Source organism: Melanotaenia boesemani, chromosome 3 (assembly GCF_017639745.1).
Source record: "Melanotaenia boesemani isolate fMelBoe1 chromosome 3, fMelBoe1.pri, whole genome shotgun sequence".
NCBI lineage: Eukaryota > Metazoa > Chordata > Actinopteri > Atheriniformes > Melanotaeniidae > Melanotaenia > Melanotaenia boesemani.
In genome coordinates this window covers 11,736,350-11,763,754 of record NC_055684.1, presented here as the reverse complement: position 1 = coordinate 11,763,754, position 27,405 = coordinate 11,736,350, and the positions used below count along the sequence as shown (strand labels likewise).

General features: G+C 39.9%; 3 protein-coding genes across 7 annotated transcripts in view; 2 read left to right on the top strand and 1 right to left on the bottom strand.

The window, feature by feature from the left end:
* The first annotated feature begins 924 nt into the window (after positions 1-924).
* On the top strand, positions 925-18,022 carry ippk (inositol 1,3,4,5,6-pentakisphosphate 2-kinase). Its single transcript, XM_041981299.1, has 14 exons — positions 925-1,135; positions 3,870-3,929; positions 5,337-5,432; positions 8,248-8,314; positions 9,008-9,126; positions 9,389-9,478; positions 10,353-10,411; positions 11,410-11,482; positions 11,781-11,933; positions 12,167-12,287; positions 14,166-14,301; positions 14,386-14,488; positions 14,595-14,686; positions 15,651-18,022. Exons 1-14 carry the CDS (start codon positions 1,055-1,057, stop codon positions 15,892-15,894), a joined length of 1,494 nt encoding a protein of 497 aa, XP_041837233.1. The 5' UTR covers positions 925-1,054; the 3' UTR covers positions 15,895-18,022.
* Positions 18,023-18,641: 619 nt separating this feature from the next.
* The window catches only part of LOC121637259 (centromere protein P), a 125,284-nt gene continuing 116,520 nt past the window's right edge, over positions 18,642-27,405 (bottom strand). For both annotated transcript variants that reach the window (XM_041981301.1, XM_041981302.1), the window contains exons 7-9: positions 20,748-20,827; positions 20,556-20,647; positions 18,642-18,979 (exon numbers count right to left, since the gene is read on the bottom strand). In XM_041981301.1, coding sequence (XP_041837235.1) covers positions 18,849-18,979; positions 20,556-20,647; positions 20,748-20,827 — 303 coding nt within the window. In that variant the 3' untranslated portion in view covers positions 18,642-18,848. The remainder of the gene's footprint in view (positions 18,980-20,555; positions 20,648-20,747; positions 20,828-27,405) is intronic.
* The window catches only part of ecm2 (extracellular matrix protein 2, female organ and adipocyte specific), a 30,533-nt gene continuing 26,249 nt past the window's right edge, over positions 23,122-27,405 (top strand). For 2 of the 4 annotated variants that reach the window (XM_041981294.1, XM_041981293.1), the window contains exon 1: positions 23,122-23,334. The gene's annotated coding sequence lies outside the window, so the exon portion shown is untranslated. The remainder of the gene's footprint in view (positions 23,335-27,405) is intronic. The other 2 variants (XM_041981295.1, XM_041981296.1) reach the window with 2 other exon arrangements.

Sequence of the window (27,405 nt, the reverse complement as noted above, 5' to 3'; positions counted from 1 at the left end):
GAGCGCTGACCAATCACAGCGGAGCAACGGCGTCTCGCGGCAGCAGGGGGCGGACCGTCAACGTGCTCGCGAGAGCGGAAGTCAAGGTAGACAGGTTAAACTGGAACAACGCTCACAGAAGCTTCAATATAAAAGATAATATATATAAAGAGACAATTTAATTTTTTTTTTTTTTGCAGTGAAAGAATGAAACAAACATTTCAATCTGTAGCAAGCCATCTAAATAAATGATTACATAAAATAAGTATAAATAAAATTAAATAAATAGGATAAAAAAAAAATCTACTAACCAAAATTAATTGAACTAAAATTAATAAAAATACAAAATGGAAAAAACAAAAAAACTAGAAAGAAAACTGGAATATATATAAAAAAGAACAAAACAAGTTGTCATAATAATAGTCATAATAAGATAAGTTCTATTTAAGATAAGTCTTTGGCATTGTTATTAAAAAAACTCCAGGTGAGACTAATTAAAGATACACTCATACAAGTTTGTGACAGATCTGCCAACTTTTCATGTGATAGCTCTTTGGAAAATGACGTTGGTGAAGAAATGTCTTGTTTTATGTCAAGCTACGTTGTTTGTGGCATTTTTCATTGATGCAACTAAAGAAATGGGAAAAATTGTGTTTTTGACAGAGTGCTACTAACAAACCTAAAAATCCAATTCAAAATAGATTCTTTGCTGTTAATTGTTGACACAGTACTGGCTCATCCATTGAGTTAAGAGCATTTTATTTTTATGTTTGAATGATTTACAAATCAGAGTTAAGGGGTCTAAAAAACAACCAAACAAACAAACAAACAAGGAAACACAAAACAAATCTGCAGTCTATGGACGAAGTTTAATAGAATCTAGTTTATTTTTATTTTTGAACTTCCGGTTACTCGTAGTGACGTATTAGTCAGCGTTCATTGTTGCTTCACTTGCAGGACTGCTAAATTTCAGTGCTAGCTGCCAGCAGGCTCAGTCGCAGTACTTGTGTGTCACTGTGCTGTCGTGTGTCCTTTCTGGTCCTTGACGGGAGCTCAGTTTATCGTCGCTTGTGTGATGGAACTGGACAAAATGGATGAAAACGACTGGAAGTATCACGGAGAAGGAAACAAGAGTCTGGTGGTCTCTCACGTACAGGTAAATAAGCTATGCTAACAAGAAGCTAAGTCAAGTTCTGCTAAAGCTGGAGAACTGACACACAGCGTCCTCTTCAGTCTTTTCTAATACATAGTAAGCCACAGCCCGATGTTGTTGCTCATTTAACCTTTCCTGCATTCACTGAATAAATTAGTTAATAATGAGGGATGAAATGCCAGCTGACACGACTTTATAAATCGTCCTTGCCATTAGCCAATGTTTGATAGCTTAGTTAGCTAGTCGTTCCAGCTAATGAAAGCTGTTGTTAACCAGGAGCAATAACGTTTATACCTCCGTTAATAACTGCGAAAACATTTAGAAGTGTCTCGTGTCAGACTCGCGCATTATTGATCTGGTTTTAGGACAACAAATGTAAATTCCTGACAACTGCCGGCTGTTAGCATCTCCCCCAGTGTTTACACCCAGCAGCTGTTGGAACATACTTGGCCACAGCAGCAGTTCTCTGGGCCGCTAACCGGTCGCATCTTTCTGTTATCTGACACTGGAGAAGACACCAAATCTGTTTGGCTTTTTCACGAAGATCTGACCGCATTAGACCGGAAAATTGCTGCGTACACTGACACGTCCCTCTTGCTTCATGTCCGCCGAGAGAAAGTTGGCGTTAATGGGACTGGTGTTGACACATGATGAATGAAGAACGAGGACGTGATTCACATCTCGAGTGTTGAAATGTTTCAGATAATAGGGAAAACTGTCAACACAAGTTAGTCATACTTTCCATGAACCGGCTTTTATGCACGTTGTATTTCCTTACATTTTTTTAAAACTTGTTTTTCTTTTCATCCCCAATTTACCACATGAATTGTTAAATGTTGCCTAAACACAGATTTGGCTAAATCAAAATCTCTCATCTACCTTTTGGCAACATCACATTTATAATTCATTAAAATCTTTAAGGACAGATATTGGATATGAACATTCAGTAGTTTGCTTCATTTGAAGTTTTCCATCCAGGTATAAAAAGTCATTTTGGGATTTTACAACAAATTGACAAAAATTAAAATAAAAGATTTTTTTTTATCATCAGTGTTTTACCAAAAATCTGATTCCCTGATGTGTTGTGGCGTTCTTCATGCTTGTTTTCATGGTTGGCAGATCTCTGTTTGCTTTTTGACGGGTTTCATTCTAAGAAATGGTTAAACATGTTTGTTCCAAAGGATTGCATCGGCATGCTTCAGGCCTGCTATAAGAGAAAATGGTTAGATATTGGATTGAATAATGTGAGATGTGCAGAACAAGAAGTTTTGGGAAGGAGAGTATTGCTGTGATGGGATTAAACCAGACAACTTGTGTCTTTTGCACAAAAAAATATTCCATGTATGATTTGAAACTAAGGTTGCACGAGGTGACGGATGTGATTACTGGATCTTCGCATGCGTTGATTCACACTGAGGGGAAATGGATTTGCTGTTTGCTTTTTGTCATTCCTCAGTCTGATATTTGTTCTGTTGACATATTCTCAGAATTATTAATGCTGTTCAGCTGCTCACGCCCGGATGCTGAAAGGAGCCATTGTAGGAAATTTAAACAGTTTGCAATGCATTGTTTGAAATGTCTTGAGTCAGAGACGCTTGACCAAACTTGTGCTGACACACACATTTGTTGGCTTAAAAAAAACATCACTTGCTTTGAAAGCCTACTAAAGTATTTTTCCTGACACACCCTGGACATTGCAGGATGGACTTTCTGTTCTTGTCGCACTGTGGAAAAAACTGTTTGAGTCTGACTGAGATGTTCTGTGGTTCAGATATATGTTAAGATTTGTTCTGGAACAGCTTGAACATAGTAAAACACATCATTGGAGTTCAGTTTTAGACAATTTTTTATTTAATCTAATTATATTTTTGTTTTTGGGAACAATAGTTGTTACTCTTTAGAAAAATGTTGTTTATTATTCTTTGTTGTTTTGGTCTCTTTCATTTTGGTTTGAGCTGCAACTTCCTGCAGCCTGGACCAGAGTGAGTTTAAGCTGCTTTGTTGTAAAAGAAAGAGGTGCACTGAATCTGATGGGCTGCAGGTTTCTCTTTTAGCCACAATCTCATTGCGAGTGGTATTAAACTGGCCCAAGTTGCAGAAAGTAACTCGCAGGCCAGTTTTGTAATGCCACTGAGACCTTGTCATAATTCCTTTAACACATACCAACTTCATAAACTTTGAGCTTTCCTTTCACCAATACTTTGCTGATATTTGTTCAGATAGGAAGCCTAAACTCTCAGCTTCAGACTGGAAAAACATTAAAGAAAGTCAGTTTGAGAAATCAGATAATCCTCCTCAGAATATAAAACACTAACCAAATTACTGGTAGATCATTATCGGCTCAATTATTTATTCAAGTGAACTAAATAACAAATGATGAGATCTGATGTTAATAAAACAAAAAAGGAAGAAGAAGAGAGTTTAGGTTCCTCTTCCGAGTCACAGCGAATGCAGCATCATCCACAGTCAGGTGGCGATAAAAAGGGAAGAGCCTGGAGAACTTTTTAGAGTGATGTACTTTAACTCTGGAAACCTGAACGCCTCCTTGAACACGTTTTTTTAGATTTGCAGTCCAAAGCAAAATGCCAGGGTTCTGGTTTTTCTCAGGTTTTGACTTGATTGTGACTTTACGCCTGAACATAGGCATGGGAGGGGAGTTAGTATTTTTTTGCATAATGGTCTGTTTAAATGATCCTCAGCCAGTTTTCCTAATTGTGTTCCTTTCTTATTCTTGCAGCTCTCCAGAGTTTTACGTTTGCTCAAGTATCCGGCAGAAGACTCTGAAAATCCACCACAGGTACACGCCATGTCTCAGATTTGCAGAATATTTACCTCGTGTTGTAAATGTGCACTCATGAACAACAGAGTTCTGGACTGCTTTAACTTTACCAACCAGGTGTTTCAGATGTTCACCTGGACATTTGTGCAAAACACTGTCCTTCATATAGACTAAGCCAGTGTCTCCAGTTAGCTCTTGCGATCAGATATTGCTCTGTGTGCAAATAATAAGCAGCAGTGGTAACAACCAGTCTGTGAGCCATGAAGACATGAAGGGATGGGGTTACACTGTGTCCTGTTGTGTTCACTGTTGCTGCAGAAATGGGGAAAAACTGAGCAAAAACCATGTTTGTTTCATTTCTGCAGCAAACAGCTGGATCTCAGACTCTATCAGAATTTGGTCTGAGCAGTCAGACTTGAGTGCATTTACATCAGTACTACCCACATGAGATCAGATCATCCAGGCAGGAACGGTTTGATGGTATCAGCTGAAAATATGAACACATGAACAAACGCGTCATTGAGAAGTTTCAAAATGCTTTATTTATTAAGTGTACACACCCTACCAAGTCAAATGAGACAGCTCTAATGCTGCATCTCGCAGCGCACACAAGTGAGGCTGTTAAACTGGTTTTACTGTCAAACAGCTTATGTTTGTAACTGAACTGTGGAGTCTGAGATCTATAAGAGAGAGAAGAAAACAGTTGTTAGCTGACATGGTTGGATGAGCAGTAGACGAGCTTCAGCCTGTGGTTCCTGTCAGCAGGCTGCTTCATTTCCATAGAACTGATTTCAGTACCAGTTGATTCTACATTTGGGTCAGACTACAGGCTTCAGGACATAGTTTCTGATCTAAATATATACCCACATATAGTCCCACCCGCCCCAGAATAAAAAGTTCCTGCTCGTCAGCTAATGTTACTCGGAATTCACTTTGAATACCCGGACTAGCAGGAAACGGCATCTGAATCTGGATTTATTACCATTGTTAGTGGAATCATCCAGAGAACAGGCTGTTATTGATTTATTCCTCTACTACTCCAGAACCTCAAACACGTTTGGTTCTCAATCTTTTCTTAATGTTTTTTTTTTCTGTTCTAAACTGTAGGTAAAAAAAAAAATCATGAACTTCTTTATAATCCAGTTTGAGTTAATTAACCTGCTGACCTTGATTATAGTGCTGGTTGATGGTTGCCGTGGTAACCATTGGCACTTCAAATACACAAGGGCTGTGTTTGAGTCTTACAGATGACCTACATCCTCGGTCAACTTTAAACATGAGCATCATGCAGATTGATATCACGGTCATGCCAGCAGCCTCTATTTATGTTGTCCGACACACACTTGACTTAAATTCCAGAACAGGATGTCTCCTGGTGTTTACCTGGGAGTTCAGCTTGTCTGTTTGTGTGTGTTTGTGGTGCAGACAGCAGAACAGGCGTACAGGCAGATCCAGAACATCGTTGACTTCAGCTCCAACGTGATGAGCAGCCTGCTGGGGGAGAAGTTCATCCATAGCGGGGTAAGACACTGTTGGGTTCATACCATTTGTGTTTCTTTGTATCTTTTTGGATATTTAATCTACAATTACTTTAAATATTGGAGCAAACAACAACATCTAAATCCTCACAATGAGGATGCTCAATATATTACAGCACATTTGTGACCACTGAGTTATAAGACTAACAAATACAGATAGATAAAATAAAACAACCCCAACCTGCCATTTGAATAATTTAGTCTGGAACAAGCCAAGGGTGGATGCTACTAGTTTCACATCTCAATGCAAGTTAAACTCTAAAGAAGTCTTTGTGGGTGTGATGGAGCTTCTGCATCAGCTCAAATCAACCACAGTAACAGTACAAAGGTACCAGCGTTTGTTTTAGATGAACCAAACACTTTTTCTGAGGAAGCTCCCAGAGATTAAAGGGCAGCAACAAATGAGATTTTCACTGTTCTTTGGTCATATGGAGTTATGATGCTGAACATCTCAGGCCCCATTTACATGACGGCACTGAGACAGTGAAACACAAAAGTTCTCTGTCGAGTTTTGGCCTTTTGTTTACACCATAAGACAAAACCGCAAGGGTTTGAAAATGGGCTCCAGAGTTAAATGATCTTGAAACACAAGGTAAACCCTGTCCGTGTAAACGTGAACTGGAATCTTATGGCAATGACGTCTGTCACATCATCTTGCACTTGTGCACTCAAGCCCTGTTTACACTCGCAAACAGTACGACATCTTTTAAAGTTATTTGGTCTCTTAAAACAAAACCTGCTTCTCGTGCAACATTTATGTCGCCAGTGAAGATGCAGAGATTACGTGTGCCAGATAATCAAGACACAAGTAACTGTCATCTTCAAGATCAAGATTAACTTTATTGTCCCACTAGGAGAAATCTGTCTTGGGCTTTCATCACCAGCTGCAGCCATGAACTGAATGACAACATTCAATCAACAATTATATTGGAGTCTGCATCGAGGGACTCCACCTCCTCCCTGACGGCAGCAGCTTGTACTCTCTGTGGAGAACATGGGTCATATTGATTATTTTAAGGGCTAGTCTGTGAGAAGCCTGTTCAGAGATGGTCTGCGTGGACACGTGACCTGTAACGTCTGTGATTTTCCATGTAGTTTTTAATAAGCGTAGCAGCTTATTTTTGTTTCCCAGCAAGGCTACCGAACCAAGCTGTGACGCTGTATCTCTCAAGTCTCTCCAGAACAGCTTGGTAAAACAACAACGACCTGTTTGTTCACACCATGAATTCTAGGACTTAGAATTCATGGAATTCTTATTCTTGAAATTCTTCTGGTCTGATGAGGATGTGGTGCATACAGGGGGTGTGTCGTTGCAACGTTTCACTGCCCACTGCCTGGCACGCATACTACATCATTTCCAGTCCTATTTGCATTTTCTGCTCATGTGTAAAGGCTTTTTTAAAATTTCCTTTTTAATACACAAAGGAAAAAGTGTTTTGTTTTGCATCAAAACTTCTGTAAACAGAGTTGAGCATGTTCCTTCATTTCTGTTCCTTCAGGAGCTTAAAACAGTTGCAACTGAATCAAATGTAATCTTGTAATATAAGTGCAAGTAATGAAGAAATAATGGCAATTTTTTATTCTCTACTCATTTCAAACATCAGAGAGGCATGTTGGGTTGTTCCTATAAACTAGCGTGGAGGAAATAAAGTAGGTTACATAATGTCTGCATGGGCTTTGTTACACACGGTCATCATAAACAACAAGCTTGGAGGAAGAAGACAAACAAGCCCAGTGGCCCTGGCTGTTAAAAAAAAAAAAAAAACAAAAAAAAAAAACTTTTTCAGGGCTTCAGGAACCTCATTCGGCTGTTTTATTTATTCTTTCGTGAATAATACCCTGAAACGGGAAAGAGTTTATTGTAGCAGGAAATAATAATAATCAGTAATGTTACAATGGTTGCATCTCATTTAAAAATAAACCAGCGACTTTCTGAAAGTTGCTCCATTTGTGTTTTTCCTGAAATGGCCGTTCACACTGTCTGCCCGTTCACACTGTCTGCCCTAAAAATAAGTTCAGAGCAGCGATGACTGGCTTGAGTCGTCAGGAGGAAGACTCTGTTACTTTGTCTTTCATTTTCCACATACATTCAGGCTGCATCCCGTCAATAGCTTTTTTTTTGTGTGTGTGTCAAATGTTTGAAAGCCTCTCTGATGACCTTTTCCAGAGAAATGGGGAGGAAGATGATCAGTTTATACTACTGCTTTGTTTAGTCCCAGAATGTCCATGGTGCAGAATAAAACAGCGCTGTCAGCGTGGATGAATGTGTCACGAAAAGCTCGTTTTAATCACTGTTTGTGAAGTTTGACTCCTGCTAAAATTTTAATCATAATATAAATTCATTTTTTTTCCAAAACTGGGATTTTTAAACTAGAAAACGATGCAGAGTGAAGGAGAAAAGAAGAAAAGGAGTTACAGTAATGAAGTTGGGAGGGTTGTTAGCACATGAGCAACATTTCCCAGGTCAGATGCTTCCTTATTTTAGCTTCTATTTCTGATGCATCTGTCTTGTGTCAGTTCCAGAGCACAAACAAACAGCTCCTAACATGTGGTCTGTAGTCATATGAAAGTCATTTATTAAATGGTATGTGCTACCAAAATGGAAAATGTAATTCCCAGAATTGGTAAAAGGATGAAATAGCTTTAGTGTTAAGTTAAAGAATGGCTCGGTGACACCAGTTTGTTAATAATCGTGTGATGAGCTCACCACCTGCAGTGTTGTTGTTTTTAAATCGAAACCAAGCAGCTGAGCACAGAAATGTTCAGTCCACAAACCAGTGTCTTTATTTTCTCTACAGGAAGTGGTCAAACTACCTCTGGAGTTTGTGCGACAACTATCCATCAAAGTTCAGCATCAAAGGCCGGGTAAGACCGAGACGATTGACTTAGTAACATCATGAAGCTGAAGCCAACACGGAAACAGAATCAGCAGCATTCACTCCAGGAAGGACCGGGGCTCTTCCCACCATGTTTAGTTTGCTTTGCTTTCACGCTGCACTTTACTCAAGTAAAGACCACCATGCCTGGACAACTTCATGCAGTTACAACAGCTGGGGGGTGATTTTCCCTGAAATGACCACTGACCAAGAAGAAGAATAAGAAAATCTGGCTCACTGATTGGCCAGTGGCTCGTTCACTGAGAGTAAACATCTCGGGTTGCTGTTTTTACCTTGGTGTTCAAATCTATATGGTTTGCACCAGAATCTGTCCAATATGAGCAGCAGGAGAGGCAGCAAATTATCCAACAAGTTGCTCAACGACACGTCTTACATCACATGTCTGTCTGCATGATCCGTGTGCTTTCACTGTAAGCCAACCACACCAGAGTTCTACTACACCTTCACACTGCTCCACCGATGGAGGCAGGCCAGAGTTTGTTTAAAGCCACCTAAACTGGGGTGATGTGAATGCGCCCTTACACGTTATGCCATGAGTAAAATAACTTTCCCTTTTTGAGATATCAAATTTGAAAAAGAAAATTCAAATGATAGGAGTTGCTATCGGTGGCTGCTCTCTGCTGATATCCGGCTCATGAATGGCTTTTTCTGTGTGCATCAGCTTGGCGCTGTGATAAGGTGATGGACATCTACAGCGGCTGCGCGCTCTGCCTGCCCAACCTGACGTCTCCAGCTGTGCACCAGCCAACACACACCCCCCCACTCTGCATCGAGATCAAGGTACACACACATACAGCATCATGGGTTTTGTTTTAAAGGAAAAATTGGAAAAAAAAACTTTTTTGGAGGAGTGCAGCTTAAAAAAAAAACAAGCAAAAGGTTTCCATTTATGTCAGCATGTCAGTTTAAAACAGCCACGCCGTTGGAAATCTTTTACCTCGGACTTGAATCCTCATCATGCAGAAAAACTGGCCAAACAACAGGTCACATGACCTTGAGTGTGTGTTTGTCAGCAGCTGTTTTGTGTGTGGTGTGTTTTCAGCCTAAATGTGGCTTCCTGCCGTCCCCCAAACACGTCAGCAAAGACATAAAGACCAAAGTGTGCCGCTACTGCATGCACCAGCACTACAAGGTAAATATAATACCACACACACACACACACATTACAACACAACAAGAGGGCTCTACTCTCTTTTATGGATTCTCTGGTTTAAAAAATCTAATCCCTGTTTTACTTAAATGGTTTTGAATCCACCTCAGCCTTTGACGTGCATCTGGTAAAATGCAGAGTAGCAAAAGTCTGATGCTTTTTATTGTCTTTGATCTATTTTATGGACAAATGTCCCCCAGGTTTAGTCAACTTGATGACAGGACATAATATTTTTCTGGTTTGTGTTTTTTCTGTCTAACTAGCTATGCATTCTCAATTTGAGCTTTCTGATTCCCACGTTTATTTTTACCTTTACCAGTTAGTCTCTGTATCATACCATTAAAACCATTTAAGAAACAAACAGGATTTAGTTGCTGCTGAATTCCTCTCCCTTCATCCTCCATTTCCAAACATGTTGGAGGTAAATAAAACAAAATAAGGCCATAAGGGGAAAGGATGATAAATAAAAATGGGAATAAACAAAGCTAAATGTAATAGAAAGATTTAGTCAGACCTGCAGTATTATATTCATGCAGTTTTACCATTTGAATTATTTTTTACGCTAAACAGACAAATTGGTTTACATATTCTTGCAGTCAGCCATCTTTTTACAACATCTGTTCACAGACACACTGGCTCAGCAGTCATTAGAAACCACTTCAGCTTCACCACCAGCTCTGAAATGATCATTCTTCTCCTAAAAACAGGGATTTCAGAGATTGATGACTGGAAGCCTACATCCTTACAAATGAGATACAGAGAGGAAAATAAAACAAAGCAACAAAAAAATCTAAATATAATCATTTCTAAAATCTTTACCTGTTCTTTTGACATTTTTCTCATATTTCGTCTGCAGGTGGCCAACGGGAAGTGGAAGAGATGCAGTCTGTATTGTCCTCTGGACCTGTTCTCAGGGTACGTTCGCTCTATGTTTCCCTATTTTCTCTGTACTTTCTCCAGCAGTGATGGTTCCATATTAAACACGATAGAATACACATTCACTGCACTTTGGAACGCCGTACCTTCTACCAGAAGGATAAAGGATGCAGATAAAACTCTGCTTGTCTGAGTAGACTGCTGATGGATGGATTGGAGGCAAAGGTTTCCAGTCCTTCCATCACCTACTTGGCAGACCGTACCAGAGGAAGCAGTTCAGATTTTGCTTGCTTATTTTATCAGAGGTTTCTTGTGTTTTACAGACACATTATTTGTAATATGATATGCTGATATCAAGGAGTAGAAAATCCTGTTTGAGAAATTTCTAATGAGCTCATTACCCCTTTTTGTTTGTGGTATCCAGCGGATGTTGAAGATTATGTAGCTTTAGGAGGCCGTTCGTTTTGTGTGTAGACAAAACAAACACATTTCTGTGTAATTCAGTCCACTGAGACGACCATTCGGCTTCCTAGAAAGAATTATCCATGTGTTTTTATTTAAAAAAAAAAAAAAACTAAGCTGGCATGATTTGCTGTTTTTTCAACAACCTGGTGGACATGCTTGATTGGTATTCGTGTACCCAGAGGATTGGTGTTAACATTCCCTCTGTGTGATTGAGATGACAGCGCAGGCAGGTGTGGAAAAAACATCAGAAATGACAAGACAGAAACAACCGAGCGTTTAGGGTTAGATATTGTTAAATAAAGCTGAAGGAATAAACATTTGGGCTTGCCATTAATTTGTGTAACATTTGAGAGGCTGTTTACGTGACGTTAGCCAACAAGGTCAACAAGAAAACAAATGACTTGTAGGAAAGATTGGAAACAAACATGCCACAATGCAAGTGTCATTCACATTTTCTTCCAAACCTTCCTTCTAAATAATAGAAACGTTTTCTATAAACTGAAAATGTTTTGGGGTTTCTGCCTGTTTACTTTCTGCTGCTGTATCACTGCTCTTTTGTTTGTGTTGTGTAGGAACAGACAAAGAATGCACTTTGCCATCATACACCTGATACAAGAACCTCAAAACAACTTCAAAATATTTAAGGTAAGATGCAGCAACTATAATGTTGCTTCAGTGACTTTTCTCTGTTAAAACAGCCTCGTTGTGAAGCTGCTTGTCCAGGTTATTGTGAAGTTTACGACTTTTAAAGTGACTTTTTAAATGACTTTTTAAATGAACGAATAAACAAAGTTAATACTTCTGGTGAAAAATCGGATATCATGACCTGTTTAATCAGAGACCCGTACACCGAAGTCTGCCCTCAGTCGCACGTCTGAAAACCTGTTTTATAGAAGATACCAGTCTTATCGGACAGTCAGTGAAGCGTCTGTGTGTGTTTCAGGGTGGTCAGTGTGTTTACAGCAGTAAGGAGGGCAGTGACGACTCGCCCGACATGAACTCACTGCTGCATCACCTCAGACCTTACTTCCTGTGTGGAAACAATCGAATCAACAGTCAAATGACCAGCAAAGCAGTCTTGAATGACTTCATTCAGGTAAATGACCTTTTCCAGATAATGTGATTTGCACTTGGGTGGAAGGAGTGGCAAAAAACACCATCACACTACTGATACCTACAAGGAGCTACAAAAACAAGGAAAGAAGAGGAAATTTCATTCATAAGTCAGTGATTTGTGTCAGTTAAATGTTTTCATGGAGACAGTTTAATATGTCAAATGAAAAGCAGGTTTTAGACTCTAAAGCCTCACAGCTGAACCTCTTTCTGTAGGTCCTGATGAACGCTCTGCTGAGTGGTGGAGGAGGAGGAGATGGAGGAGTGGTGACTGACAGAGGAGGCGAAGAGCGGAGCTTCTGTGAAGCTAGCCAGTTCAAAGACAGGATTTGCCACGGTCAGAAGCTGTTTACCAGTTTACCAGTCTAATGGTTTTTCATCACTGTGTTTATATCTTTCCTTTAATAATAATATTATGATTATTATTAATAATAATAATAATAATAATAATAATAATAATAATAATAATAATAATAATAATAAATTTTTATGTATCACTTTCAAAACACAAGCTGTTTTACAACATCACAGAATAAAAACAATGACTGTACCAAGTTGGATGAATCCTTAAAAACAACACTACTGAACTTTGGAGCCGCTAATGACGACTAACCAGCTGCCGCCTTGCATCTCGTCTCCTCTCTGAGATCTCTCCAACCAGTAAAAGTGGACATGGTCAAAATTAAAGCAACACTACGTAAAGTTTGAAGATGGTGCACGTTCAAAACAGCCAGTGTGTCGATATCGAGTTGCTAGCGTGTGACAGTGCTGTAAATGAATGAGTTTTAAGGTTCAAACTTTACATAATGTTGCTTTAAATTTGACCATGTCCACATCAAAAGTGCTTCTCTCCTGCTCTGCTATATTTATAACAGTATCCCATAAACTCTGCAATATCAATGGTAAACTTCTCCTCTCAGCTTTTATAATATGCTGGAGTTACACCGGTAGTGAGGGCAGTTGAGAAACCAGGGATATTTGAATTATGCTGGATTTTAAGCGCATGAAACCAGTACTATAAAAGAAAATATAGAAGGTTTTAATTTGTCAAATACAACCAAAAATGTTTTCCAGCAAGTAGAGGTGTCATCATAAAAATGACACAATAAACCTTGTTTGTCAGAATGATCAGGAAAGTTGATGGAGGGAGAACTCGCTGTTTTCACTGCTGTATCTGAGCAGAGAAGTCAACAAATGCACCAGCTACTTCCACATTTTGTGTGTAAACCCTCCAACTTTGCATGTAACTTGTGTGAACCAGAATCGCAGGTCAGGAGCACTTGATCCTGCAGGTGAGGTGAGAAATTAGAAGGTAAACAGGAAGCGATGGCGAGATATGTGATGTCATGCGAGACATAACCATGGTGACCGACGCACTCGCTACCAACACGGCGGATCTGACTGCTAATCATTCAGTCTCTGGATGCAGGAGATGGTTGTACCCACAATGCTTTGCTTTCATTTAAAGTAGAGGTTTTGATTTTACAGTTTTATTGGTTACTCTATTTTTTTCCTTCGTCCAAGAAGAAAAGGCTTCTACGATGATCATTTGTGGTTTTCTGGGTTTGTAAACTGGGTATTTCCTGATGCTGAAGAAAATAATTAAATCACACCAGAAACTAGAAGTAGAAGTGTACCAACTAAGCTGCTGCTGTGGTCCTGGTCCTAACAGAGGACTTTAATCCTGAGGGATCTTTGCTGCTTCCTCTGAGCTCTTACCATGTTAACGACATCTGCTTTACAGGATTTACCTTTCTTACATTTTCCTCTTCATTATTATTGTTTTGTTCTCTCTCCAGCCTCGCACACATCCACATTTGTAATTGTCACATGAAGATATAACTATGACATGTGACTCCTCAGTATAATAATTACAGAACTCGTGATTCATCTCAGTTTGGTGATTTTTGGGATGATTTGCATGTTCTCATGTAAAACCACCAGTTGAAGGTTATGAAACCAGTTAACAGATCTGGTAGCAGCCTCCTCCTCCCCCTTCACAGATGTTTGTGCTGGAGAAACAAAGCTCACTTCAGGCTGTAGATGTTTTTGTTTATCTACACATGAATCTGATAATATAAACACAAGACGGAAAACCTGATTTTCCAGTTTATTTTCTGATGCTGAGAAACTTTATTTAAACCTGAAGTTTACAGAGTAGGAGTAAATCCTGAAGATGAGCTGAATCCTTCCCGACCTGTCTGTGTGTGTCCAGGCTCTCAGGGTTTACCCAGAGACAGCGTTTTGTCCAGAATCCTTCAGACTCAGATGTTGGACACGTTGGACATAGAAGGACTTTACCCTCTGTACCGCCAAGTAGAACAACACCTGCAGGACTTCCCCAAAGAGAGGTAGAACTCGGTGAACCAGAACGCTGACAGATGTGTGTTGTGCAAGTTAAATTGGTCTCTGATGTCACTTCCTGTCTGTGTCAGGACTCGTCTCCAGATAGACGGACCATATAATGAGGCCTTCTTGGAGAAGGTGCAGAAATGTTCGATGGAGGACGACGGCTCTGTGGAGTTCGCTGCTGCTAAGGTCGGATGGTTTGCAGTTGCTCTGCTCACACAGATGTGGAAATGTGTTGCCGGTTCAGTTCAAATCATCTGAGCTTAGACGACTCGCTGCTCTGCTTTCTCTGCAGGTCCATCAGTATCGGATTGCCATGACAGCCAAGGACTGCTCCATCATGGTTACCCTTGTGCCTGGTGATGCAGAGGAGGGTGATGCTGAAGGGTAAGAATTCAGCCGCAGATTATTCTCTCTAACCAAAAGATACAAAATGTGAATCAAACAGAACAAAACTGATATGAGACAGGATAATTTACAGCCAGTGGGACAAGATAGGCAAGTTTTGTTTCTGGTAATATAATTCAGGAAGGAGGCTTCAGAGGCAGATATGTTTCCTCTTGTGAGCATTATTTTATTTCTATTATGATGTGGTCTGACTTGAAGTCCGACCAGGTAGTGATGGGACATGAGTTCTTTGATTTCCAGTTCTGGAAGACTACGAATGTTCTTAGTGCCCGTTGAGAAATTAATAAAAGGTTTTTAGTTTTTGCACATAAAGAGGACCATTTCTTTTCACATCAGTTTTTTTTTTCCTCTAAGTACAATCCTGTCAATGGGAAAGCTTCAGAAATGAATGTTAATGTGTTTAAGAGACACACAAAGTCTTTGTCACATGCTTGATGATATCAGCTGTTCTTTCGGTCGTATGGAAAGATGCTGTGTCATTGTTTAAAATCAGCACTGTGTAGATGACAGATTATAAAGATAACCGCTCCTATAACAACAGACCAGCTTAGCAATCAAAAGTAAGTGTGAGGCGACTTCTCGTTGCTGTGGCTGAGTGTTGAAAACAGTTTAGTGTGTGTGTTTAAGCTTTAAAAGTTGCTGCAACACATTTTCACCATCATTTCAGGGATTATTTTTCTTCAGATTTATGTAAACCCGCATAATCCCTACACATTTAGTGTGAATATTAGTGAACTTTTTTTCCCGCTGAAGATTTCTAGTTTGATTCACGAAGTTCTGAAAAAGGCAATGACATCCTCAGAGCAGTCTGGTTGTTTCAGGTGATGGATGATTAAAATCGGTAGAAGCGGAACTGATTGTAGCGAGAGCAGCATGTGATGCTGAAATGACTCCAGCAGATGGAGACATCGGCTAATCTCTAAATCCTCCTTCTCTCCTCTAGTCTCTCCACACAGAGGCAGCTCAGAGACTTCAGACCTCCGGCTTTCTCCTACTCTGTCTCCATCTTGGACTTGGACCCGAAGCCGTTCGACAGCATCCCCCGCCAGCTGCGTCTGGACCAGAAGATTGTCTCTTGCTACTTAAGGACTGGTGGTGCCTTGCCAAAAGGCTCTTTGCCGCTGCTCCCAAGCATCATCACGTCCGCAGAGAGGGAGGACTGCACGTTACTCTTCCACCCCATGTGAATGAAACCAGCTCCACAACGATGCCTCAAACCGGAAACGCCATGACGAGGAGGTTCAGAATCATTTCACGTCAGTGCCTCAGTGATGGCTTAGTAGCTCTGACAGCTGCTACTTAGCAAACATAACACTTGAAGGAAGTTGCCACTCAGTCTAGTTATTTTTGTTACTTATTCACTTGCATGTGTTGCCATGGTAATGCAGCTTCCTGATCCAGTCAAGAGAAATCACAACGTCACCGCTTTCTTCTGTATTGGTTTGTATTTATCAGAAAACTTAAAGTACTTTATCTTTTTGATGACACAAATATTTTTCTCTTGATTGGATCTAAGCAGTTGTCATAGCAACAAATTCTGACCCCTTTCTGCACCATGGTGACACTGCAGGTCAGATGAGAAATTAGAAGGTAAACAGGAAGCAGTGCAGAGATATGTGATGTCATGGGAGGCATAACCATGGTGACCGAAGCACTTGCTACCTCTGCTGTAGCCAACACGGCGGATCTGACTGCTATTCATTTTGAGTTTCTGGATGCAGGAGATGGTTGTACCCACAATGCTTTTCTTTCATTTAAAGTAGAGGTTTTGATTATTTTTTTAAATCCACATCTTCACTGCAGACACCTTTACAGGATCAGTACACCCAACATGAACAGGATTTGTTTATAGTGGGAACGACAGTTTTCAAAGTGCTGAAGTTAAATCAGCAGCGTATACGGCAGAGGTTTTCTCATCAGCAGGGCTTTTGAACCAGGATTGGTTTCTACTGCTACAGTGACCTTTTATAACCAAACTGACACACTGATTTAATGTGTTTCAATAATCTGGGTAAACTGACCCTTTACCAGTTCTTTAACAGGTTTCTACCATTCCTGCTGACTAATCTGGTGATGTGCAAGTTGGTAAACTTACGGTCACATTTTGCTTCAGTTCTTTGAACATCTGCGCCATCGCTCCACACTGAATTAAGCAAATCAGATTTGTGCTGCATCATGAAGGCGATGTGGCCGTGCAGGAGCAGGTCTGCTAGATCTGATGAAAGCAGTCGGGCTCACCAGAGTGAAGGGCTGCTGTCGGGCTGAGCTTCATACTGCTGCTCTGCTGGTTTTTATGCCATAAATGGGTTGTTGTGTGTGTGTGTCTGTGCTTGTGCCTAAGTGTTGTGGTGGGACCGACGGATGGAGGTGGTGCATGTTTGTTTAAAAAAAAAAAAAAAAAACTCACTTTGTTACAGGCTGCGTTCACATCGGCTTTGGTTGAAGCTGATTCGAATCAGTTTCTAAGCTGCTGTGAACACAGCTGTGAACTCTCAATACCTCGAACTCCTGACAAACCAGACAATATTTGAAAAGCGGTGTGTTCAGGAGCACTAGGAGAGTTCTGAGGGCGGTGACATCACCCAGAGGAGGTGTGTTTTTTGACGTTGAGTACATTCAGTTTTTCTCCTGGGGATTTCCCGTCCCGATGAACCTGTGCCTCTGACAGAGGCTTTAGATGAACTGGTAACACTTGACCTCAGTTCCTGCTCTGTGCCCACTTTCCCACCTGCATGATCTCCATTGGCCAATAAAAAACACACTACAAGGACTGAAAGAACGCCCTTCTACAACTGACGCCTTGCTCATCAGCCAATCAGGTATCAGCAGCAAAGTCACTGAAAAAGTTTAAAGCTGAAATCTCACCAAACATGCCTGGTCGTCATGGAGACGGAGAGTGGACAGCAGAGAACTGAACTGACCACTAATTGTTGTAACTATTGGACTAAATGTGACGGACAGCAGGGCGGCACCGCTGAGGCGGAGGGGAGTCGGATCAGAGGGGGTGTGATGACTGAGGTCTGGACGTGACACAGTTGTTATTGATCTTTTTAAATGTTCACACACACAAACCGATCGATCAGGAACATTCAAATGACACTAAAGGAAAGGTTGCTCATTTAAACTAAATGTTCAGATTTTTCTTTCATTTTCTTGAATGTGATGATCAGAAAACAGTATGAGAACATTAAAGATGTAAAGTGTGAGAATTAGTTTACATGGCAGCTTTAACTTTTTTTTTTTTTTTTACCAAGTTAGATGAGCTACAAAGATTCAGTGTCTGCAGGTTGAGATGCTGTCATCTACATGTAAAGTTAAAAAAAAAAAAAATCAGGACTGCGTATTAAAATATAGAAAATATCGGCTTCAAATTGTTACGTTTTTTTTCTAGTGGAAGGGAAATAAAAAGTATTTTCATTTCATTGAGCTGAAGGACTCGGCAGCTGATGTCTAAAACTTTCTCCACATCCACAACATGTGCAAATTCAAACCCAAATTGTTCTCCAAAAATATCAAATTTTATCCGTTCACGAAGATTTCTACAGATAAAACCTCAGAGAGCGAAGCGTTGATGGTGACCTGTGGTCCAACGAGATTGTTGCTGCAGTATTTAGTTTTGGTTCATTTACTTAGATTTAAATCTTTATAAGCTTTGAGGAAAAAGTTACAAAACCTGTTTGATTTTTGTTTGAGCGTTTTTAGGATTCTGTAATCGCTATTACATGAAAAGTTCTGGCTACACGTCCAGACCTGAGCTTCGGCAGGTGAGCTGGAGCCTGATTGGTCGGCGGCCTCAGACCCCGCCCTTCTGTCTGTATGTCTCTGTGGAGGAACATCACAGCACTGTGATACCTGCAAACTTCTTCTAACTGCGTGTGTGTAAATAGCTGGAAAAAAACTATTTGAAAATACAAAGGCGACGCTGCTGTCTGGCATTTTGTATTTAAATTATTTATTTTTATAGATTTTGACCAACAAGCTTTGCTGTTACTGCTGTCACAGTCGTGCTCTTTATATCAAAATAAAGATTTCTAAGAGACTAAACCTTTGCTGTCTGTTTGTGTTCCTGCTGGACCATCATCCTTCATGTGCTGACAATCAGACTATGATATGGGACGTGGTATGGTCAGAAACTGGTGCATTAAATGTCTGATGAAAGGCTGACGGCTCTGATGACGGACTCGATGGCGGCTTCAGGTCCCAAAATCCTCAGCAGGCTCTGAAAAGCCTCAGCAGCGCCACCCACAGGCTGAGAGGGAAACAGCTGCAGAGCTGCAGAAACAAAGAGCAAGAAAGTACGATTTATCTCCAGGGAAGATGGATCGATATCAGACTCATTTAACTGGTCTGGACATGCGTTTCTAATGCTTTGTGAATAGTTTGGTTCTATTTACAGGGAACAGTTGGTCTGTTTATTCACTGAATCCAAATTATTGTCAGAGGGATAAAACGGATATTTTTTGCATGAAATATAACATGAATCCAATCTAAACGTTTTTAAGCCAAAACTTAATTCTGTTTGTAGTTTGTGTTGAGGATTTGATAAAACTACTATAATACTTTTACCAATACAGATCAGAGTTTATTATCTAACCTAAATTTGGGAAGACCTGAAGACCCATTTTTATGAGCTGGCCTTTGATCGAGCATGAGACTGGTTCTTCTTGTTTTTAGTGTTTAATCGTTTTACTGCTTTTGTTTCTGTTTTTATTTAGCATTTATTAATTTTACTTTGTTTTGCTTCTGTGCTGTGTTCAGCACTTTGTTTCAACTGATGTTAAGGGCTTTATAAATAAAGTTGAGTTGATGGGTGTCAAACATAAGGCACAGGGGCCAACAACAGCCCGCCAGTGGGTCCAATCTGGCCCATGGAATAAATTTAATACATTTGAAAAATACTTAAAAACCATTAACTTTCCTTTTATTTTTAATTAAAGCAAGTGTATAACTTGTTCCATCTTCTACTGTATATCTATCTTAATAGATTTAAATTCAGTTTGTATTATGAGGTGAGTCAGCTGAGGGGGTCAGGATTACTACAAAGATTTGGAAAAGTACACGTATGTACATTTAAATGTTACTCTAATCGTAATGTTAAATAATGTATTTTTCAGTTCGAGGTAACATCTGCTCCCATCCTGACTGTTTAGATTCATTATGATCTACAAGTTGTAGTGGATATATAAATCTGTAAAATATGTAAAATGAAATATGTAAACAAAAAAATTTAACAAACTAAAATCATTTATTCTAATTTTATTAATAAACAGAAATGAGGATATCAAATAATAGTGTCTGATAAAAAATATTTTCATATATGAAGTTCATAAAATATATTTTTTTAAATATATAAAATATAGAAATATAAAAATGCACACATTTTATAAATGCGTATAAATATAGAAATGTATATTTAGATATAAAATTATATTTTCTACGTATAAGTATGTCTTTAAAATATTATAGCTTTAATTTTTTCTAAAATATTCAATGAAATATGAAACTGAGGCAAAATATTGTTTAAATTAAAATCTCAAGAAAGTTCACGTTGTCCATAACATGTTTTCTAAAAAGATAACTCCTTAAATACTAAAATCTTGACAATGAAGAAAGTGTAAAATTGTTTTCATTACTTACGGGTTATTATGAATCAATATTCATGATATTCTATCAAACTTTCCAGCATGATTGTTGCTTCATATGTTGTAGAAAATAACAGCTTCTCCAGGAAACGGCTTAGTTTGGAAATGTTGAGGAAAAAGTTGTTTTTTCTGACCTATCATTTTTCTATGGGCTTGTAGCAGCGCCTGAAGAGGCTGGTGAGGTGAGGAGTTCAGGAAGGTCTCACCTTGCTCTGGGATCTTAGTCAGCAGGTTGATATTCGGAGTGACGACACCTTCTGTGGAAACCTGAATCGACCAATGAACGAACAGGATGCAGCTGCAAACAGAAAACACACAGATGAACTCGAGGGGTCTTAGCTCAGGGTTTTTATTAGATTTTTTTGTGGCTGTGCTCCATGAGGATGAAAGGTGTTTACCCAGGAAGCTGGCGGTGATTCAGGCTCATGACCTCTGACCTGCAGCCTCTAGGAAGAGACACGACGGACGAAAACTTCTCCTGCAGAGATGACAGACTGGATCAGTTTGAGCATGCTCAGTGTCTTTCACTTAAAATTCACATCATGGATCATATTTTTTAAAAAGGGTTTCATAATCTAATTATTATAAGCTCTTTATTGGTCATTTGTCAAATACTTTGTCCTTTTTTTATTTTCTTTTTTTAAATGAAATGTTCCTTATTGGTGATTTTCTGGTGTGTAATCAGTGGGGTCGGCCTCTAGGTGGCGCTACAACATGTGTTCAGCATCTTTGAGCTTTGCTCAGACAGAACGCAGAGGTCTGAACAGAAACATTAATCAGATATAATGAGCCATGGTGAAACCACAAGAGTGAATTCTTGGAGAGTGAAGTCGTCGATTCATGACATTTACAGACGACATGTTGACAGACGGATGATGCTTTGGATTCAGTCAGTTTTCACTTCGGTTTCATCAAGAAACAAACATTTGTGAACTTTCTGAGACAATAACACTGAAAGGAAATGAAAGGCTGAAAGGAAATTAGTTAGTAGTCAAAGCTCCTGCTTTCTCCTACTCTCCTCCTGAGGATTTGATAGAGAAATATGTGCAGCCTTTCAGACAAAACTCACTGAATAGTTTAAAAACAATGTTCCTCAAAGAAATACTTAATGATCTCAGTTTTTCCCTCTACAACCAGAATACCATTCAATCACTGTAGGATTTTCAGTGTGTAAAAGAAAGGAGAGCAAGTCTGAGCTGGACCCTGTGATCTCTGATCCATCAGATGGACCTGCATCAAAAACCATCATTCATCAACAACTATTAAACCACATGGACAAGGATTACTCTCAGGCTCTACAATACACAATTACAATCATACACATCACTTCAGATGTTACTGAGCTGAGAAGAAGCTGCATGTTAACCTGGTCCAAAGTTCTAGAGATGGCTTTGACTTCTCTAAACTAGGAGGCATCTGGGATGGACCATCAAACACGGGAAACCTGGTCAGACCAATCAGTACTCTGGAAAAAATGGAGCACAGAACAAAAGGAGCATCCAGAATCCAAAAGCCCAGTTCTGTGATGGTATGGGGCTGGTTTAGGGTTCTGTGATGGTATGGGGATGGTATGGTGTTGGATCAGGGTTCTGTGATGGTATGGGGATGGTATGGTGTTGGATCAGGGTTCTGTAATGGTATGGGGATGGTATGGGGCTGGTTTAGGGTTCTGTGATGGTATGGTGATGGTATGGTGTTGGATCAGGGTACTGTGATGGTATGGGGATGGTATGGGGCTGGTTTAGGGTTCTGTGATGGTATGGTGTTGGATCAGGGTTCTGTGATGGTATGGGGCTGGTTTAGGGTTCTGTGATGGTATGGGGATGGTATGGTGTTGGATAAGGGTTCTGTGATGGTATGGGGCTGGTTTAGGGTTCTGTGATGGTATGGGGATGGTATGGGGCTGGTTTAGGGTTCTGTGATGGTATGGGGATGGTATGGTGTTGGATCAGGGTTCTGTGATGGTATGGGGATGGTATGGTGTTGGATCAGGGTTCTGTGATGGTATGGGGATGGTATGGTGTTGGATCATGGAGTTCTGCAGCATTAATGCAGCGAGATTTACTGAGACTTCACTGCAACATCTGCCGCCTCCAAGACACATCCTTTCCTGGGACGTCCATGCAGTTTTCAACAAGACGATGAAGAAGCACGTTCTGCTACATTACAGCAGCATGGAGGAGGGTATGCTCCTTATAACCCAGTCATGTTACTGACCTGTTGCCAATTAACTTAATTAATCATCAAATGCTCCTCCACTTGTTTTTGATTTGTGCCAGTTACTTTTTCAGCCTTTTGTTGCTCCAGTTCCAAGTTTCTAGCAATGTGCTGCTGCCATCAGATTTATAATCATCTAACATTTCCAAGAAATGATTAAATGTCTCAGTTTCAACATCTGATATGTTGTTTCTGTTCTACTGGGAATAAAACATGGATAAATGCGATTTATAAATCATTGCTTTCTGTTAATATTTACATTTTACACAGTCCCAACTTTTCTGGAAATGGGGGTGTTTATTAACAAAATAATAAAATTTGTTTAGTTTATTACTGTCTGCAAAGAAATAAAAGTCAAAGTGAATCTGAGAATGATTTTTAAACATGAACAACAAACAGCTGTGAGTGTTTTCCATTCTGGTTTGTCTGAGCGACACTGGAGCGAGAAGTTTGGTCTTGTTTGACCTCTGACCTTCTCGTTTCCCCCCTTCCTGTGGAGATGAAAGCTCCCTTCGTCGCCACGATTCTGCCCTTTTCTCTCGTCTATGATATCCTGTTGGCAGCGTCCTCACGCTGACAGGAAGACACATGTTGGACCTGTCTCCCTCTCTCTCTTTCAGCTCGCTTTGCTTTTCGCTCTTTAACACACACTTACAGTGTTGTCATACAGCGACACACACACATCTCCTGGAGCTCCTGGAGAACCAGAGGAGAGAAAAAGGGTGGAAGGATTTGGCTTCCAGTCCTGCAGCCGTCTTCAAACTGCCGGTAATGTAGACTTAATGTCTGTATGTCCTCAGCTCCGCCCCTCTGTCTGTCCGTCGGTCTTACAGGGATTTGTAAACAGTTGTTTAAGTTGCTGCAGAACATCAACGCTGAGCTGAGTTATTTTATCTGTTTTTACTCAAGTTTAACCTTTTCAAGACCGTTTTTTCAGAACCTCAGTCAACAGAATTCAGTAAATCCTTCATATTTTTACAGTACAGAAACAAAAACTAATATTTATAAAATCTCTGGGCTCAGCACTGCTGTTGGTCCAGAAGGCTCTAACCCAGACCTGGAATAGAAACTGGACTTTGATCAGGAGGAGTTTCTACTAAGTAGAACTCGCCTTAAACGAATAAATGAGGAGCAAATCTCCGTTAGTTCATTTCTATTCCACTGCAGGAACATTACGTATTTGTTACATTAGACACTTTCTGACCACAGGAGGAACTTTTCAGTCATTATAGCTGGTAGAACTGGTTCTTCCTCGGTAGTTCTTACAGTACAATAAATTTTCTTCTAGCAGAAGCAACAGGAAGCCTGCTAATTGCTGGGATAGACTCCAGCTTCTCCGTGACCCTGAATTGTAATAAGCCAGTGTTTCTTAATCCTGGTCCTCAGGGACCACTGTCCCGCATGTTTTAGAGGTGTCCAGACTTTAACACACCTGACTCAAATCACGAACTGATTAGCAGGCTTGCTAATTCCACGAGCAGTTCAGTTAATCTGCATCAGGTGTGCTGGAGCTGGCAAGAACGAAGACATGCAGAGCAGTGCTCCCCAAGAACCAGGATTGAGAAACACTGGAATAAGCGGTATAGAAACTGAATAAATAAACATCTTTGAGAAAAAGACGTCTTTAGTATTTGCTCTCGACCCACCTGTCGTTGCAATAAGAAAATTAATTCTGGACAGTTAACTTATGATTAAAAGAGGTATAGAACATAGCTGAAGGGAAGTCAGAAGAGCCACAATCATGAGAATCTAGTTTGACACGTTCAGGGAGCTTTGTCTTTGTTCCTTATGTCCATCCATCAGCTGTTTGGTAAAGTTGAGCTAAAACAGGTTTTAACTACAGCTGGTCGGGTTATTACTCTTCTCGTTGGATACCAACACAATGACATAACATTCAACATGTGATGCTAAAAGCTCTGCTCTGCATTGAAAGGTGAGGTCTGACAAACTAGAATAAGACCAGGTTGTTAATGGGAAGGTCGACAGTTCAATCCCCTGCTCTCCAAGTTCACAGGAAATGCATCCAGTTACCTGCCTGCTTGGATTAGTATAGTGGACCAGTTTTTCTCTCGTTATTGATTACGTAAAACCCTTCAAGACGAAACATTTATTTTTCGATACTGACCATGGGACAAAACATTATCCGGATTATTATACGATTACTCGCCCAAAGATAAAAGAAGCTTCACAAAATACTTCATTCTGATGATTTTATTGTCCCGTAATGGCTTCCGTGGGGTAAAAATGGTCTTTTTAGCAAACAGAACTTTAACGTTAGCATGAGTTTCTGTTACGTCAAGCGAACAGAAGAATCCAGGTTTCAGCTGCACCCAGGACGTCCTCATCGGTGGATGAGGACGTCCCTTCATCACTGTTTACACCAACTCAACTCCCACATGATCTAACTGACCGCTTTAAAGTGGATGTGAGTGACAAACTACTACAGCTACCATAACTGCCTGTACAAGGATCCTTTTGCTAACAAACTGAGTCTTTGGTAGAGTTTAAAATCACAAATTTATTATTTTTTATTTGTATTTGAAATGGACCTAAACTTTATCAATATGTTATCAAGTGAATCACCAGAGTTTCTGTTTCATCCAGCCACAGGAGCACATTTAAGCAAGAGGTTGCTTATGACATAGAAACTAATATTTCTACCTCCTGATGTTTAGTTTAATGTAATATTACCACAGAATGACACAGAAACGTGATGTAATTGATCATTTTACTGCCCTGATTCATGGTTATCACATAGAAACTACTGAGAATGTTGTCAGGTTATTGTTTAATGTAATATTTCTATAAAATAAAATGGAAACATGCAATTAATAATTTTACAGCCCTGATTGGTGGTATTTACATAGAAACTATCTAACCATTATTAGGTTATTATGACATTTAGATCACTATAATTACTCAGTATTACCATACAACTACCAAATAGTTTTTTAAATGTTTCCCTGTCATTGCTGTAGGTTACTGTAGATTATTACTTTATAACTTCAGTTTTAGTATTTTGTTACCATGATGTTCCCAGTGTTGCTACCAGAATATAACCTGGTTATTACTTTGGTAATTACAGGGTATTACCCAGTTATTTCCTTTGTATTACCATCATGTTACCACACTGTTATCATATAATTACCGCGCTGTAAAATGCTACTGAAATGTAGTGGGGTAGAAAGTAGAGATATTTGCTGTAAATTGTAGTGAAGCAAAAGTTAAAAAGTATCCACAACTATATCTATTTACGTACAGATACATGAAAAACCTACTTAAGTACAGTAACAAAGTACATGTACTGTTGCATCTATCTGAGATCCAGCCACCTCCTCTGGCTTTCAGGGAGGAAACTAAACCCGGTCAGAAATTAAACCTCTTCATTAAGTCCTGCGTTTGGTCTGAGGCCCACCTGCTGGGAACGTGTCCAACACACCACCCCTGTGGGGCTTCGGGACACCGTCCTGAACAGTTTTCTGAACCACCTCAACTGGTTCCTGTTAGTAAGCAGTAACTCTGCTCCCAGTCCTTTCTGGATGACGGAGCTCATCACCAGTTCCCCAAGAATGAACCCAGACACCCTTTAGAAGACTCTTCAGAAATCCACCCATCAGCTCTGTTCCCATCCATGAACAACATGTAAAAATCCTTAAACGCCACCTGAACAGAGACTCACACCCAACCTGGAGTAGAAAATCCTCCTTTTCTGACAGAGGATGTCCGTGTTGTATGTGCTTCTTCTCATCCCGGCTGCTTCTTAACGTTTGCTTTGGAAAATGAAGGATAACTCAGAGGAATGGACAGGCAGTGAAGCCGAGGCCAGACAGAGGCAATGAAGTCAGACTTGTCTACTGAATGCCAACTATTAGGGATGCTGCATACCTGAAACAGAATTATGCAAAGTCAGCTGATTATCTGTGTTTTTTTCTGGGTTCATCTTTGTTCAGACTGGCCTAGGCTGACTCGGAGGATGAGCTCCTGGAACTAGATATGGGTGAAGGAAATAACACTGAATATAACATTAAAAAGCATCCTGCCGTGTCTATACGTGGGAGGAGGAGGTTGCTTGTGTTTTTAGAACATTTGTTTTGGTCATTTCTGGAGTTTATATGAGTCGTGTTTCAAATGAAAACATCAAACCTTTGGGGTCTGTGAGTATCTGTGTTTTAGATCAGTGTAACCTCAATATATATAGAATAAACATTTTTCACGTTTTTCCAGAAACTTTTATAGTTGTAAATATTGGAAGAAAAGGACAGAGATGATTTTATGATGAAACTCATCAGCTGTAAACTCCGAGGAAACTATTTGCTTTGAACAGCCTGTCAGAGGAGGGAGGATTTTATGTCAACACTGAATCAAACTCAAGTTGTTTGTTTGGTGTGATGAAAATGTCAAAGTGGAGCTTTTGTCATGGAGAAGTAAACTGAAGAGACACTGTTTAAACTATGGATCCTCAAACCTGGTCCTTGAGGTCCTGCAGGTTTTTGAAGTTACCCTGCTGCAACACACCTGATTCAGACTCTGTCAATTACCCACTGATTCGAGTCAGGTGTGTTGCAGCAGGGAAACTTCTAAAACCTGCAGTACACCAGCCCACGACGACAAGGATTGAGGATCCCTGGATTAAACAAAAGGCCATAAAAAAAAAAAATAAATAAACAAAAGGCCATACAAGGTTAACCTACTCTTGACAAAAATTACAGGGGATAGCATGAGATACATGCAATACAGATTATCTGCACACGCTAGGAAGCAGCAATGCTAACAGGCAGGATACCAACATGATGGGGAGAAACTTAGCTAAAAGACTCAACCAAACATTGCCATCCAAAC